Below are 15,375 nucleotides of genomic sequence, written 5' to 3' on the forward strand. Positions count from 1 at the left end.
GCCCTCCCTCAGCCAGCCCCGCGACGCGCGGCGTGTGCCCGACTGTCGCGCCGCGGGCAGATTGAAGCATGAAGGGTGAGAGCTAGGCAGCGATCGGGGAAGCGATGGGGGGCAGTCATGGGCCCAGCGACGTGAAATGGTGCTCCCCAGTTCTGACGGCAAAGCGGGAGGAAGGGACCCAGCGCGGCTGGAGAACGAGGCTCCCGGGCCGGCCCTGAGCGCAGCCCGCAGCGCCGCCTCCCCGGAGGAAGGCGGGGGCCGCGAGGAGGGAGCGGCAGGAGGCGGAGGGCGGAGGAGGGCGGCGCGCCGAGAGGTTATTTGTGGTTCGCTTTGATCCCGAGGGGGAACCTGAAACCCTCACATTCCAGGCATAGCAGCCGCCTCCAGCGCGGGCCGACCCTGAGGCTGCGCGCTGCAGCCGGAGAGGCCAGAACGTCGGCGCCGCCGCCGAGTGCACACCTCCGCCGCCAGCAGGGCCGGGCCGAGCCGAACCGAGCGGGGCAGGGTCGTGGGATCGGACTGCGCCAGGCGCCCGCGAGCCGCAGCGGTAAGGAAGGCCGCTCGGCGCTCCGGCAGGCCGCCAGTGTCCGAGCAGCCGGCTTTTTCCGGGAGCCGGAGCTCGCCGGGCCGAGAGTCCTCGGGGTGCTGCGTACCCCCGTGCCGGACGAGAGGTGCTCCTTGCGCCGCGCCGCGCTGTGCGCACCGATAGAGGGTGGAAATAGGGGGAAGGAAGCGCTCCAAGGCGCACAGGCTTCCGGGGCTGGGGGAGAAGGCAGCCGGCGGGCAGAGCAGGGTTCGTATTTGGGGTGGTGGGCTCGGACGAGTCGGGACCTGGCTGCAGGAACCGCTCTGAGTTCCAGGTGCAGGGACCTGGGTGCAGATGTAGTTAGGTGGGGGTTACAGGTGTCTCTGCCCCCAATCAGCCCAAGAATTCCTCTTTGTCTTCCTTGGAAAATCCTCTCTGGAGCCACGAACTGGCTCTCACTTAGAAAGAATGCAGTCTGCTGTCCAGCCCGGTGACGTCAGCGCTGGAGTATTTGGAAAACAAAGAGGGCTCGGGAGGGGGGAGAGAGGCGGACCCGCGACGCTTAAAGACCTCTCCGGGCCGGGCCAGGTTCCCTGCCGGCCCGGCAGCCCCGGCGGCCCTGGCAGCCCTGACAGCCTCGGCCCGGGGCCATTTGTGACTGACACCCACCTCCAGCTTTGACTTCTTGGGCGGGCATTAACCCGGGCCAAGGGCGCCGATGCGCGCTCGGAAAAGCGGCTTTCCGAGAGTGCTGGCACAGCGGAGGGCACCGAGGTGCGGGGATAGCAGGTTTTCACGGCGCGGCCGGGTAGGATCCGAAGGGGGCGTGTGCGCCTGTGAGGCCCACGACGGGCCTGCCTCGGCACGGTGGCTCTCCGCGCCCGAGCCGGCGCACGCTTGGCGCGCCTGGAATCCATCGCAAAGGCTTTACATTCCTTCCCGCCGCTGTGGGGCCGCCCCGGCAGAGTCCGCCCAGACGGTGATTAACTCAGGGAATGTCCGCAGATGAAATCCGCGTTGAACTGAGTCCTGCCTGGCTGGTTTCTTCCCTCTGGGACTGAATGCCATGGAGGCTGGGCGACGAGATGGCCACCGGCCGCACCCCGCACTCCCAGCTCTGGAGAGCGGCAGGCCTGGGGCTGGGGGTGTGGCTCCGGGATGGTTGCTCTGCCACCGTGCCAAGGCCAACCCCAGGTAGGACGCTGGAGCCGGCGGTGTGGCCGTCAGGGTTTCTTGTCTGAGCCCTGGTTTGGAGGTTTGTGTGTGAGAAGGCCTTGGAAAGGAAGCTGGGTGAGGGAAGCAGGCAGCCTTCCAAACTTCCAAAGCAGCCCCTTTCTCAGGACACCGTCTCCACCTTTGAGGCTCGCACCGCCCCTCCCTCCCCCGTCCCAGGTAGCCCGAGTAGCTGCTCCTGGGGTGAAGGATGCAGAGAACGCATCCGCTGTGTGCCTAGAGGGCCCGCAGGGGCTTTTCCAAGTAGCAGGTGTGTGAGAATAATCATAAAATCAAAGGTTTCGGCCGTCCTTCCTTGTTGCTGCTCCGTGGCAGTGTTTCAGCACACAGGGACCAGGTGATAGGCCACTGTCCTAGATGGGCGACACCTTTTTGTCAGCCCATGCAACCGCTCAGTGCCTTGGTACGGGCTCTCACTTACCCCTACTCGCCAATGCAGGTACCGCTGCTGCTGCTTCCTGTTCACCTTGCAGAGTAGCTGCCAAGGGCATGCTGGGACTCCAGTTCCCCTCTGCTGCCGTCAGCAGCCCTTGGTGAAGCAGCGGCCCGGGCTTGATTCAGGGGCTTAGAGAAGTGCAGGGTGGGAGGGGGCTTGGCACGGAGGGCGGCAGGTGCCTAGCTGGACTGAGCGTGGCCATACGAACTGGAGAGAGCTCGCCTGCTGGTGCACTGGGGCCCTGTCTCCCTGCGCACTGGACAGCTAAGTGCTTAGACTCAACAGGAGCTGCCCTGGAGCGGTTCCCCAGACCGGTCGATTAGGGTGGCCTGCTGGAGGGTGCTGTGATTCCTGGCAGTTACCTCCTAGGTTACTACTGTCTTTCTCTTGGGTTAGTCTCCGCCAAGAGCATTAGAAAGGTGAACCTTTGCCAGGGATCTGAGGCAAACTCGAATCAACACTCTGTAACGCTCAGGCTCGCGAAGCAAGCAATGTTCTTTGCGTTGTCAGCCATGCTTGAAGCTAAGCTTACAGGAACAGCCTCCCCCGGCTCTTAATCCACATGCTTTCTTCAGGCAACTGCAGTGGAAAGCGCTCCCTTGTCCCACGAGCTCCCGCTGATGGCTCTCCTCTGTCTGTGCCAGGTGCTCTGGAGCCAGGTGCCACTGGCCTTCATCCAGGAAGGCGTGTGCGAGCCACAGAATCATGAGGACACTCGAAGACTCCTCTGGGACAGTTCTGCACCGCCTCATCCAGGAGCAGCTGCGCTACGGCAACCTGACAGAGACGCGCACGCTGCTGGCCATCCAGCAGCAGGCCCTGAGGGGTGGGGCCGGGGCTGGAGCCCCGGGGAGCCCCCAGGCTTCCCTGGACATCTTGGCACCTGAGGACAGTCAGGTGCTACAACAGGCCACGAGGCAGGAGCCTCAGGGCCAGGAGCATCAGGTTGGTGAGAGCCACCTGGCGGAGAGCACCCTCCACCGGCTGTGCCCACAGCCCAGCAAGGGCGAGGAGTTGCCCACCTATGAAGAGGCCAAGGCCCATTCGCAGTACTACGCGGCCCAGCAGGCAGCGCCCCGGGATCCCCGCGGTGCCCCAGGAGGCAGCAGGCGGCAGGACGAGGCCCTGCGGGAGCTGAGGCACGGTCATGTGCGCTCGCTGAGTGAACGGCTCCTGCAGCTGTCGCTGGAGAGGAACGGTGCCCGCGTCCCCGGCCACATGAGCTCCTCGCACAGCTTCCCGCAGCTGGCCCGCAGCCAGCAGGGACTCCCAGCCAGGGCCCCCCTTCCTGAGGGCCCCGAGCCCCGCGGGCCCCCCCCTCAGTACCCGCACCACGTCGTGTTAGCTCACGAGACCGCCACTGCCGTGGCTGAGCCTCGATACCGCGCCCGTGGCAGCCCACACCAGCAGCATGCTGAAGTCAGGTAACTGCTCCCATGTGACTGTCCAACGCTGGGCTACCTTGCAGTGTACCTCTGCTCCCTGGGGAGGATGGGACAGCACCTGAACTGGCACCAGCCCCTCTCACCCCTTCACCTCCTTCCTTCCAGAGTGGAGAGGGCTGGTGACTTCCAGGAGAGAGGGGTCTCACAAAGGTCGCAGAGGGATTAGTGGTATTCCTAGCTTGACTTGGAGCTGGACACCATGGTGCACCGAGCTGTAACTTTGCAGTGACCGGGGATGGGGTAAAAGGTTGGATTTCAGAAAGAACTTCCTGAGGACAAAGGGCAGGAGTCCTTGCCAAACTGTTGGCAAGTAAAGTAGGAAGAAAGGGCGTCCTCTTTCCCCGGAGGCCTTTTAGGAAGACGTGGACAGCTGGGCTTGCTCAGCATGCTAATCGGTTGTCACTCCTGGCCGGAAGCCAGGAGGACCGGGCAGGTTGGTCTCCTTAGCCACCTGTCTCCACTTTTGGTTTTCTGGCTCTCGTTGGGCCCCTTTCTGTGCAGGTCAGGGGAGGCTGCTGGGCCAGGGCAGGGACTCTGGGGGCCCTGAACGGTATGATTTAACTTTCTTTGAAGATCTCCCCTCTGGCTTCATCTAGAGAATAGCCAAGAAGGGGCCAGCGAGGAAGCTGTGGGTGGTCAGAAGGAGGCAGGGGGCCTGGGACCTCGGCAGAATGGAGGCTGTGGCACCTGCTGAGATGCTGCCGTGCCCCCTACCCACCACCAGCGCCCGGAGACCCCCACGTCCGGGCCCGAGGATTGGCAGGCTTGGGTAGCTCTAGGTCAGAGGTCAGGTCCTCCTGCCGCCTGCCCAGCTGTCACCTAGTCACCCACTTTCCCACTGTTTGGGTTTCCTGAGAAAGCAGCCGAGTGTGCCTGCTCGCTTGGGGGAGACCGCAGCCTCCATACATCAACACCCCTCTCCCCCTCCCAGAATCCTCCCCTTTATCTCCCTTCTCAAGGCTCAGTCAGGAAGCTGAGTCGAGGTTTCTGCTTTTGGAAGCAGCCTTCTTGAACCCTGTCAGGAAAAGATAATATTGCCGCCAGGAAGTGGCCTGCATGCCGCAGAACACAAAGGGAGTGGGAGGGGACGCCGAGCGGAAGGGAACGCGAGAAGGGCGGCAGAGGCTACTCTTCCTCCACGCCTCCCCCTCCCCAGCCGAGTCATCCCTGAAGAATGCCTGGCCCTGTGCAGGGGGAGTGAGAGCTTGCAGTTACACCAAGCCTGTCTGGCCACATGTCCCAGTGGACACGCTCTGCCCAGTTCCCCCTGGAAGCCCTGCCTCTCCTTTGGGCTAATGCGATGTGGATCGTTTGTCGCCAGCTAGGGCCAAGGTCTCTTCTAGTCCTTAGCCCAGGGTCCTGGGAAGACCAGGGGAGTGGGGGAAGGGCTCCCTGGAAGGTGGGGGAAGGACCCAGTCGTGGACTTCAGTTTTTGTGGGGCTGCTGTGACTTTGGGCAGTTCCTTGTGCTCCAGAGGCACTATGCCTGCCCCCTGCAAAGCCCTAGCAAGGTTCCCTGGCTCCTTGGTCATTGCTCCCTTCGGTCCTGAGGCTGATAGGGACACCAGTGTCAGAAGCCAGTCACACTGCCCCCCAGCTCTGCATAGTCCAGGGGTGGCCCGGCTCCCACACAACTCCTGGGGGAGGGAATGTTACCCGGAGACTAAGCATATGCCACCAGGGGAGGTGACAGAGGGGCCGCTGCACGGGAGTGTGTGTGTCTGCCCAGTGTTGTGCCAGCCTGGAGGGCCAGCCCCCAGGGAGGCTGGGGACCCTGGGAGCAGTGGCAGAGGAGTGGCCACAGAGAGGAACGCAGATGGAAGGAAGGTGGTCCCTGTTTGTCAGACTTTGGAGCTCAGATACTGCTCCGACATCTGTTTTGGCACTGGACCATAGCCAGAGCCTTCCAAAAATGTTGGGGTGGGGAGACACCAGGACCAGAGTTGGGAGGAAGAAATCTGGGATGTGCTCAATCAGTGGCTTGTGATAGACACAGGGCAGCTCCAGTTACCCCGCCTCTTCCAAGGGCCCAAGGACACCTGGAAGGCATGAGTCAGGACACATGTGCCCACCCCGCCATACTGGACCTGAAAAGGACCCTTGAACCGATTAGGAGGGTCACGGGTACGTGCTTTAAGGTGCCTGATGCAAGTGTAGTTGCTTAGACGTTATCCCAAGGCCTGGGTAGTAGCGAGGACAGGCATGAAATCGGTATGGTGCCGTTAATCCTGCCAGCCCTGTGGGTCTCGGGCCACGCCACAGGCACAAGGCCCTCCCCTCTGGCCCTGGCCCAGCCTCGGTGTGGCTGCGGGCTGCCCAGGGGCGGCAGCCTGGCTGTCCCGGGTGAGCCCTGAGCACCACCTCTTGTGTCGCCCAGGATCCTGCAGGCCCAGGTACCGCCCCTGTTCCTCCAGCAGCAGTACCAGTACCTACAGCAGCCCCAGGAGCACACCCCACCCCCACACCTCACCACTCTCAGCCATGGCCCCCCTGGCGGGCTGGAGGGGCCGCCAAGTGCCCAGGCCTCCTCGGGAAGCGCCCACCTGGCCCAGATGGAGAGTGTGTTGCGGGAGAATGCCAGGCTGCAGAGGGACAACGAGCAGCTGCAGCGGGAGTTGGAGAACTCAGCTGAGAAGGCTGCCCGAATTGAGAAGGTAGGCCCAGCCATGGGGGGTGGGGCTGGCTGGGGCCTGAGCAGCCCAAGAGAAGGCTGGATTTCTCTACTGTTTGCTACCAGCCCCTCCTGGGCCCTCCGTGGCTGACTCCAGACAGCTGCGGAGCAGCCCTGGGTGATGAGAAAGAGCCCTTTCATTGCCCCTGCACACGGGCACCCTGGCCCAGCACAGCCCCTCCTGCAGACACCTCCCATAGAAAGCCCTTTGTGTCCCCCCACACAACAGGCTGTCTGTTCCAGACCAGCCCTAGCCAAAGAGAAAATCCCTCCTCGTGAAGAAAAAAAAAAAAAAAACTAGCGACTTGTTAGGTAGCAGGCTGGCTGGCTGGCTGGCAGCACGCGCACAAGTTCCTGGCAGCCAAGTGGGACGGGCAGCTAGTGGGTGAGGGGACTGGCTCTCTAGGGTGCCTGGTGACAGCTGGGAGAAACGCACAGTCCCCCAGGCAGAGGCACTGAGGTGCCTCCTGGGCATTGGTGAAGGTTGACCAGTTGCATGCAGGATGGCCTCACTCTTCTGTCATGTCAGATCTGTCAGAACAGCCCAACATGGCTGGAGTCCAGGCCTACTGCTGGCCCACATGTTCAGATGTCCCGATGGAGGCCAGCAGAAGTGAAATGTTTCTATCTGGATATTGGGCACACGGAAGCTTGTGTTTGGTCACCATGGAGGCAGCCACTTCCAGGGTGTTGGCCCTGGGTTCACCCAACATCTGTCGGGTCCTCGGGCCCACCAAGCTGTGGGAACATCAATCCAGGCACCTCAGAGACCAGAAGATTCAGACCGTCCCACTGGAGTTTTGGCTCCTGCCTCTTACCTCTCTGACCCCCTGCTCTGAGGGAGAGCAGTGGCTGGCCAGGGGTTGGCGGGGGAAGAAGTCCTGCCCCTGGCGTGGCCACTTCCCTTGAGCTCTGCTGTCTGCCTCTTCCAGCTGGAGAGTGAGATCCAGAGGCTGTCCGAGGCCCATGAGAGCCTGACCAGGGCCTCTTCCAAACGGGAGGCCCTGGAGAAGACCATGCGCAACAAGATGGACAGCGAAATGAGGAGACTGCAGGACTTCAACCGGGACCTGAGAGGTGACAGCCTTTTGGGGAGCACCTGTTGAGAGAGGGCTTGTTTCATCTGTACTGGGGGAAATTTTTGAGAATCTGAAAAAAAAAGATGCATATTGACTCAGAGGGACCCAGGACTCAGAAAGGGGCTTGTCTGTGGGCTAGACCTTGGAGTCCCTTCTGGAGCATTCCTAGGGGCTAAGAGGATACGGCCCATGGGGCCCCAGGGGAAACCCAGGCGGGCAGCATCTTCTGGCTCTGAAACATCTTTCCTTCATTTAAAACAGAGAGACTGGAATCTGCCAACCATCGCCTGGCCAGCAGGACCCAGGAGGCCCAGGCGGGCAGTCAGGACATGGTGGCCAAGCTGCTTGCTCAGAGTGAGTAGGGGGTCCCGACAGTGGCCCTCCTGCCACAGCAGTGCTGTGGGCACATGGCAGGGACTGGGCCAGACGTGTGGGCCTGTGGGCTAGGGGAAGAGAAGGATCTGATTTTGTGTTTACTGGGAAGATGAGCTGAGACTGAAGCTAGGGAATGGTGGCCTTGAGAAAGGTGTTGGCCAACAACACAGGTGCACTGGGCGGCTGGAGGCTGAAGGAAGGAGGGAGGGGATCCTGAGAGAACCTCAGGGAATTCTGGGGAACAAGAAAGTGGCAGGCATCTGATAGGAATGGTGGAAACTAGGAGACAGACTAGAAGGGACGCCTAATGCTTTTGCAATGAGCAGAGGCTAAAGAAGAAACTCTAGAAACTTCTGTGCAGGGCAGGGGTGGGGAAGCCAAGCACCCCTACAAGGTGGGTGAGTTCATGAACTGGTCCATTTATTCACTCACATGTGTCCACTAGCAGAACTGTGCCAAGCACCAGGTGGGTGTTTTAGCCGAGTGAGAACAAACCCCTGGATTTGGCCTGGAGGTCTAGAGACAGGGGGTGGGCTGTGCAGGTGTAAGCTTCCAGACAGGAGGAGAATGGCAGGAAGTGGGGGATAATCCTAGGACCAGAGGCTGGATGAACTCAAAAGAGGAGGCGTTGGGTGGTGTGTAGTAGGGTGGCACAGAGGAAGGGGCTCACAGGGAAGCTGCTGTCTGTGGTGCTCCCAGCAGGAGTCACACAGGTGGAAAGGCAGCTTGAGACAGAGCTTTGGCTGTGGGGTTCAAAGTCCAGGGCAGGGGACAGGAGGAACTGGACAGGAGCCAGCTAGGCGGGTGCTGTGGGCTGAGGTGGGGAAAGGAGCCTTGGAGCCTGGAGGGGTCAGGCTGCTGGAGAAGCCCTTTTTGGGGGTATCTTGTGAGGAAGCACGGGGGTAGGGGGAGGGCCTGCCTAAGAAGTCCCCGGCCAGGTTTCTGGAGGCTGCTTTGGGAGGGGGTGGGAGGCGGGCCGGGAGGCGTTTCCGCTCCCCAGGGAGCCAGCCAGGCCGTTCTTGGCTGCTGGCTGGAGCCGTTACTCTGGCAGCCGCGGGTGACCTGGATGCCTGGCATTCCAGAGCTGGCTGTTCCGCCCCTCCCCCACCCCCTGCTCCACCCTGCCGCGCCAAATCTCTGGCCACGAGCTGCGGGACTGCTACCCAGGCTCGGAGGGGGTGGGAGGACGCAGAGGGGACAGAAGCACATTCCTGCCTGCCGTGGTGTCTGCAGTCCTACCAGCCCTCCTCCCCTAGATCTGCCCTCCCACTGGGGAGCTCACCACACCTTACCACCACCAGCCTATTGCCCTTATCAAGGTCCCGCTGGCTGGAGAGGGCTAAGACTGGAGCCTCCCAGCTACCACAAGGGCCTTAGGGGTTGTCCAAGGCGGTAGGACACTTCTAGAAGTGGCCCTAGGCAGCAATTCCTGGCAGCAGGAACCACCCCAGAGGGCCTCAGGATTCTCCGGGCGCTTGTTCTCTGGGGTCAGCACTTTAAGAAGAGTGCAGCCCTACCATCTGTGTCTGCTGCCGGGCAGGTGTGCAGCCCTCGGCTACGCCCTTATGGACAGGCCTGGGTGCGGTGTATACCATAGGGCTGTGGAGCCCACACAGGATTAGGAGGCCAGCCTCTACCCAGCCTTCAGAGGTCCCGAGGGAGCCAAGAACTGGCCTGGATTGGCTCCATGTGCTAGATGTGTCCCAGGCCCCTGTGTCAGTGCCTCCCCGGCTTCCTGGTGCGGGGTCACAAACTCTCGGCCTTCTAGCCTGGAAATTGTGCTGTTGTCCTGTATAATAGGTCCTCAGCCACACGTGACCCAAAGATGAAAACTCAGGCAAAGCTAGTGGGAGTAAACCTTCCCTTCTTCCATCTGCTTTAAACAATACCCAAAGGCATGGGTGCCGGGATGGTACTGCCAAGAACAATTGGGATGTGGCCGGAAATTCAGCTGGGTCAGGGTACTGCTTAGAGAGAGTGTCTGGGGTCTCACTAGGACCCCCGGACGAGGGATTTTCTCTTGGCCAGGGCTGGTCTGGAACAGACAGGCTGTTGTGGGGGACACATGGAGGTGGGCTGGAACCTTCAGCATTGGGCCTGCCTTGAGCCTCCAGGGCCCAGCCTCAGAGAGGTCTCTGCAGACTGCACAGGAACACAAGATGGCGAGACCCTCAGTCACACATCTTTGGACCAGGGCCCTTTCCCTGCTTGGCTTTTGGGAATCTGTATTCATCTTGGTGGTCTCTCCTGACCCCAGAAGGAGAGGGGGAGGGGCAGGAGGTGCAAGGGTCTTATGCCAAGGTCGGTGGCAGCCTGGCTGCAAAGTCCAGGTTCCCGCCAGGTGGCATCCCTTGCCTTCTGGAAGTAGGGGTCGCTTGTTGTCCTTGGTGAGCTAGAGGTTTCTGTGGAGTAAGATGTGTGTAAATGCAGGCTGTGGGGCCATGTCCAGGGGCGAAGGCTCCCCTCGCCTGTGGTCACTGCGCCACTTGACTGATGACTGGGTCCTGTCTGCCTGAGCCTTGCCCCTCTCATCTATAAAAAGACGTCACGGCTCCTGCCTGGCTGCTCTGTGCTCACTTACGGAACTGAAGAGGAAGTTTGAATGTTTGGGAGCTGGTGACACATGGCACAGGTGGGACCCACTCATGGCACGGGAAACAGTACAACCTAGCTATTACTGCAAGGGTTCTGACATCAGGATCTGGCTTAAATCAAGCCTCAGTTTACTGTCCGGTGAAACGGGATAGTAAGAGTACCCAACTCCTGGAGTGGCAATTGTGTTGCTCCAGTGGGCAGCACAGAGCTTGGCGAGAACCAGCCAGGAAGGTCACCCGAGACTGACGGAGCCAATGTCTGCTTGCAGGCTACGAGCAGCAACAGGAACAGGAGAAGGCGGAGCGGGAGACAGCGCTGCTGCGCGGCGCCATGGAGGACCAGCGGCGGCGGGCGGAGCTGCTGGAGCAGGCGCTGGGCAACGCTCAGGCCCGGGCGGCCCGCGCTGAGGACGAGCTGCGCAAGAAGCAGGCGTACGTGGACAAGGTGGAGCGACTGCAGCAGGCGCTGGGGCAGCTGCAGGCGGCCTGCGAGAAGCGCGAGCAGCTGGAGCTGAGGCTGCGCACACGCCTGGAGCAGGAACTCAAGGCGCTGCGCGCGCAGCAGGTGAGCACACAGCATGGAGTGGCACCTGGGGTTGCCTCCTCCCCCAAACTCCTCCCTGACTCTGGGCTTGGAGGAGCTAAGCTAGGTTGGGGTGCCATGGAAAGCACAGGTGAGGTTCTTTGCCTCCACGTCCCTCCCATTCACCAGCATTAATTGCCTGGCCCCTGCCCAGCTGCAGGGGTGGGCAAAGGAAGGCTAGCTCACCCCTGCCTGCCCCCGCAGGCTTGGGGAGAAGGTGGACACTAGGTTCTGAGTCTCTCCTCACTTTGCTGCTTCCAGACCAGATACTCCACTTCCAGCCTCTCCCTCCCTACCCAGGGCAGGGTAACCATGCTGCCTGCTTTGCCCAGTCCTCCTCGGGTTGATCCAGTGCCCTCTTTGATGGTGTCCTGTCCCCGTTGCAAGGATCATCTCTGTATGGTCTGTGATGGTGCTTACGCTCCTGGCCTAGGATTCGGGGCAGATGCGCAGACACCCACGACTAGCAGCCTCTCTGTGCAAACCCTGTGGGCGGGCAGTGGGAGGGCCTGTGCTGTCACGACCCAGCATGACTCCCCAATGACCTTGGTGCCTCTTGCTTTGCAGAGACAAGCAGGCACCTCCAGCAGTGGCAGTGGTGGCACTGGGGCCCCAGAGCTCAGTGCCCTGCGGCTGTCGGAGCAGCTGCGGGAGAAAGAGGAGCAGATCTTGGCACTGGAGGCCGACATGACCAAGTGGGAACAGAAGTTTCTGGAGGAGCGGGCTATGAGGCAATTTGCCATGGACGCAGCCGCGACAGCCGCCGCCCAGCGTGATACTACTCTCATCCGGCACTCCCCACAGCCCTCACCCAGCAGCAGCTTCAACGAAGGCCTGCTCGCCGGTGGCCACAGGCATCAGCAGATGGAAAGCAGGTTTGGCATTGCAGGCCGAGCGGGTGGCACGTGAGGTCATGGGCAGGGGGTGGTGATGCCCAGGCTTCGATCCCTGGCAAACAGGCCCCTGTCCCCATAAAGTTCAGCCGTCCTGCCTGCTTTGGGCTGACCCCAGGGATTTTTCTTTTTTAGCTCTTTCTTAATTGAAAGATAACTATACAGAGAGAGGAGAGACAGATTTTCTGTTTGCTGGCTCACTCCCCCAAATGGCGCAGTGGCCAGAGCTGGGCTGATCGAAATGAAGGCAGGAGCTTCTTCCGGGTCTCCACTGTGAGTTCAGGGACCCAAGCGCTTGAGCCATCTTCTGCCGCCCTCCCAGGCACTTCAGCAGGTAGTTGGATTGGACATTGAGCAACCGAACCTTGAACTGGCACCCATGGGGGATGCCGGCACCACAAGTGGAGACTTTACCCATGTGCCACAGCACTGGCCCGTTATTTGCCCATGGGGGTTGTAAACACACCATTTCCCAGAAATGCCCACCACCCACTCCTAAGTCATGCCAGGCTGCTTGCCATCCAACCTCTAGGCTGCTCCCCGCCCCTTCTGGAGTACTGCCCAGGGGGACAAGTGCTATGTGTGGTTCAGATCCTTCTAGAACTGTCCCCTTAGCAACCTGCCTTTGCTGATGTGAGACAGGTCTAGTGCCTCATGTTCTGGTAGTTTTGCAAAACCTGGGCTCTAAAGAACATTGAATTCCAGAATTATGATGAGATCTCCAAGTGTTGCCTTTTTATTTTATTTTTTAAGATTGGTGTATTTATGTGAAAGGCAGAGGAAAAGAGGGAGGGAGAGACAGAGGCCAAAGCCAGAAACCAAAACCTCCCGTCAGGAACTCTCCTACATGAGTGGTAGGAATTTGGGAACTTGAGCTGTTGTCTGCCGCCTCCCAAGCACACTCACAGGAAGCTGGGTCGGAAGGGGAAGTGTGTGCTTAAACCAGCTTTGCCAAGTGATGGCACGCCCTCGCCCTGCCGTTCTCCATCTGGGAAGGCCACTCGGGCCCTGCTAGCAGATGGGCCACTGCAGGCGCGGGAGGTGGGAGGTGTGGTGCTGGCCCTGCGGGGCTGACCAAGCAAGTGCTGTGGCTCTGTTCCCTCAGGTTGAAAGTGCTCCACGCCCAGATCCTGGAGAAAGACGCTGTCATCAAAGTCCTGCAGCAACGCTCCAGGAGAGAACCCGGCAAGGCCACCCCGGGCTCCCTGCGGCCTGCCAAGTCCGTGCCGTCCATCTTCGCGGCTGCGGCCACAGGGACCATGGGCTGGCCGGGGCTCTCGCCTAGCGAGCAGCCAGCAGATGTCCCCGCCAGGCTGGCTACAGGTAAGTGGAGGTGGGCAGGTGCAGTGGCGAAGGGGGTTTCTTTCCCCTCTTAGGGTTGGTCTGAGCTTGAGCAGCCAGACTTTGCCCCCCACAGCTTCATTGGAATTGTTGGGGTTCTAGAGCAGTAAGTCCCCAGCGGGTGCGGTGAACTTGGGCTATTTCTTTTGAGAGCCACATGAGTAGGCCAAGGGCATTCACCAGCCTTCTACTTTTCCAGCAGATAGGCCACCTGTGGAGGAGCTGGTGGCTGCCTCTCCCCTCCCTACCCACGCCAAACATGGGAGCAAGGATGGGTGCACCCAGACGGACAGCCTGCTGGACAACACCCCTGCCTGCCCAACACCGGAGCCCGACAGCCTGGTGGGGTGCGGCAGCGGCCAGAAGGCAGCCTCTTTAGGTAAGGCCTAGATTCTGGAGTGGGCAGTGTGCAGGGCACTCAGCTGTAGGTAGGAGGGCTGGTTGGTTCCTGAGCAGAGGAATTAGAAGCCTGACGGGGGGCTCTGGTGCTGTCTTCGTGGTCTCTCTGCCATGTGGCCAGGCTGGGTATCTGAGGTGGCAGAGTTTGACAGATGACCCTGCTGGCACTCTCCAGTTAGAAGACTTGTCGGAGGGGAAAAAACTGAAGAAGACGCCGCTTCTCTCTTTTTCCTTTTGGCTTCCCGTTCACACTCGCCTTTGCATATTTGCCTGGGCCTCATGATCTCAGCAAACCACAGGCACGGGAGGAATGCCGAGCTGCCTTCCTGCCTGGGGCCTCTGCCGGGGCTCCCTGTCGCCAGGTCAAAAAGAGACGCCAATCCGTCGGCCATGTTAGGGAGTTGGTCTTCAGGGCTTGGCTGAGGGATGAGGGCGTAGAGGGGGCTGTGTGTGGTTAGCTGAGTTCATGGGAATGTGGCTGCTTGGGCCGCGGGGCTTGCAAAAGTCAGGGATGAAAGCACCTTCCTTAAAATGAGCCAGGACTCTGCAGGAGCCATCTGGATCTGTTGTGTCCTTGTCTCTCCCCAGACGCTGTGGCTGCATCCAGAGGTCAGGACCTGTGTGACATGGTGGAGATACTGATCTGAAGGAAGTGGTGTTTCAGGGGACCCTGAGCCGCGTCCCCCACCCCTCCTCTGCTCTCTGCGGTTCTCACCATTCCAGCAGCCCCCTTCACTGTCGCTCCCCTCCAGCCGTCATCTGCCTGGCAGCTCAGCAGATCTGCTGCACCAGGACAGATCTGAGAGTGTGAGCATCCCGGAAGACCTCAAGGCCCCAGGAGGATAGTGAGCCAGCCCTCCCCTGCTGCCCCAGGCTTGCTGCTGGGCTAGGGCAGCAATGGAAAACTCCGAAGGCAAGCGAAGTCTTCCTCTAGCAAGACTGGCACTCCTGCAGGATCAGGAGGGCAGAGGTTGGTTTGGGAGGCTGACTTCAAGGCACCTAGAGGCACCCAGAGGAAACCGCATTGATGGTGAAGTCGGCCTGTCAAGCTCTGGCCCTAGCTGACCTCCTCTGCCCTCGGTTCCTCATGCTTCCCTGGCATGGCTCAGACTTGAACCTTTAAGGGAACCCTTGAGCATGAGCCTTGTGGAAGCCGCGGTGACACCCAGTGCGGCCTGGAAGGGAGATGGTCCGTGAGAGTAGGCCAAGGGCCAGTGTGCAGACTGTGTGAGATCTCACCCTTGGAGCAGAGAGCACCTCCATGGGTCCCACTGCGCTCGGCTGCCTTGGTGGCCACTGTGCCCAAACCCTGGCTGTTCTCGGGGTCTTTCCTCTGCTCAAGCTCATAGCCCACTGATTTCTGATTTGTGCCGCCTCTTCCTCTACCTTGAGGCTGCTCTCCAGCGGCTGTGGGATGCCTGTCACTGGCTGCCTGTGCTGAGACATGCCAGGAGCTCAGCTGTAAACACTGAGCCAGGTGGAAGGGTCACCCCCTGCGCCAGGCCGTCGGCTGCCATGCCCTCACCTGAACCGTGCACCTCCGAGCTCTCCCAGGCCCCAGAAGAGACTGGGAGAGACTGTCTCGTCCCCCCACCTGGGAGTGGGAGCAGGAGTGATTGGAAACTAGTTGAGAGCTGTGACTCCAAGAATCGTTGGGATGGAGTCTCCTGTCACGAAATGGCACCCATGAGGCTGGCTCCTCCAGCTATGGCCAGCCCCCTGTGGACTTTGGGGGGCAGCGCCCTCCTAGGGAGCCAACCCGCGGGAACAGTGACCGAAGCCCTGAGCAGTGGGTGTGTGT

General features: G+C 60.7%; 1 protein-coding gene across 3 annotated transcripts; it reads left to right on the top strand.

The window, feature by feature from the left end:
* The first annotated feature begins 370 nt into the window (after positions 1 to 370).
* On the top strand, positions 371 to 14,334 carry AMOTL2 (angiomotin like 2). Of its 3 annotated transcripts, none has more exons than XM_004588328.2 (10): positions 371 to 547; positions 2,840 to 3,619; positions 6,017 to 6,293; positions 7,243 to 7,387; positions 7,651 to 7,743; positions 10,628 to 10,923; positions 11,509 to 11,816; positions 12,940 to 13,157; positions 13,375 to 13,554; positions 14,163 to 14,334. In XM_004588328.2, exons 2-10 carry the CDS (start codon positions 2,901 to 2,903, stop codon positions 14,219 to 14,221), a joined length of 2,295 nt encoding a protein of 764 aa, XP_004588385.2. In that variant the 5' UTR covers positions 371 to 547; positions 2,840 to 2,900; the 3' UTR covers positions 14,222 to 14,334. The 3 variants fall into 3 exon arrangements, with proteins under 3 accessions (XP_004588385.2, XP_004588384.2, XP_058513096.1); XM_004588327.3 differs by having other exon boundaries at positions 13,378 to 13,554; XM_058657113.1 differs by lacking the exon at positions 371 to 547 and adding an exon at positions 1,142 to 1,781.
* Positions 14,335 to 15,375: the final 1,041 nt, after the last annotated feature.

The sequence above is a fragment of the Ochotona princeps genome, chromosome 30 (genome assembly GCF_030435755.1).
Source record: "Ochotona princeps isolate mOchPri1 chromosome 30, mOchPri1.hap1, whole genome shotgun sequence".
NCBI classification, from domain to species: domain Eukaryota; kingdom Metazoa; phylum Chordata; class Mammalia; order Lagomorpha; family Ochotonidae; genus Ochotona; species Ochotona princeps.

Coding starts and splice junctions, on each gene's coding strand:
- AMOTL2 (XM_004588328.2), top strand. CDS start 2,901: ATGAGGACACTCGAAGACTCCTCTGGGACAGTTCTGCACCGCCTCATC. Junction 7,744..10,627: donor GGCCAAGCTGCTTGCTCAGA/GTGAGTAGGGGG, acceptor GTCTGCTTGCAG/GCTACGAGCAGCAACAGGAA. Junction 13,555..14,162: donor CCAGAAGGCAGCCTCTTTAG/GTAAGGCCTAGA, acceptor GTCTCTCCCCAG/ACGCTGTGGCTGCATCCAGA.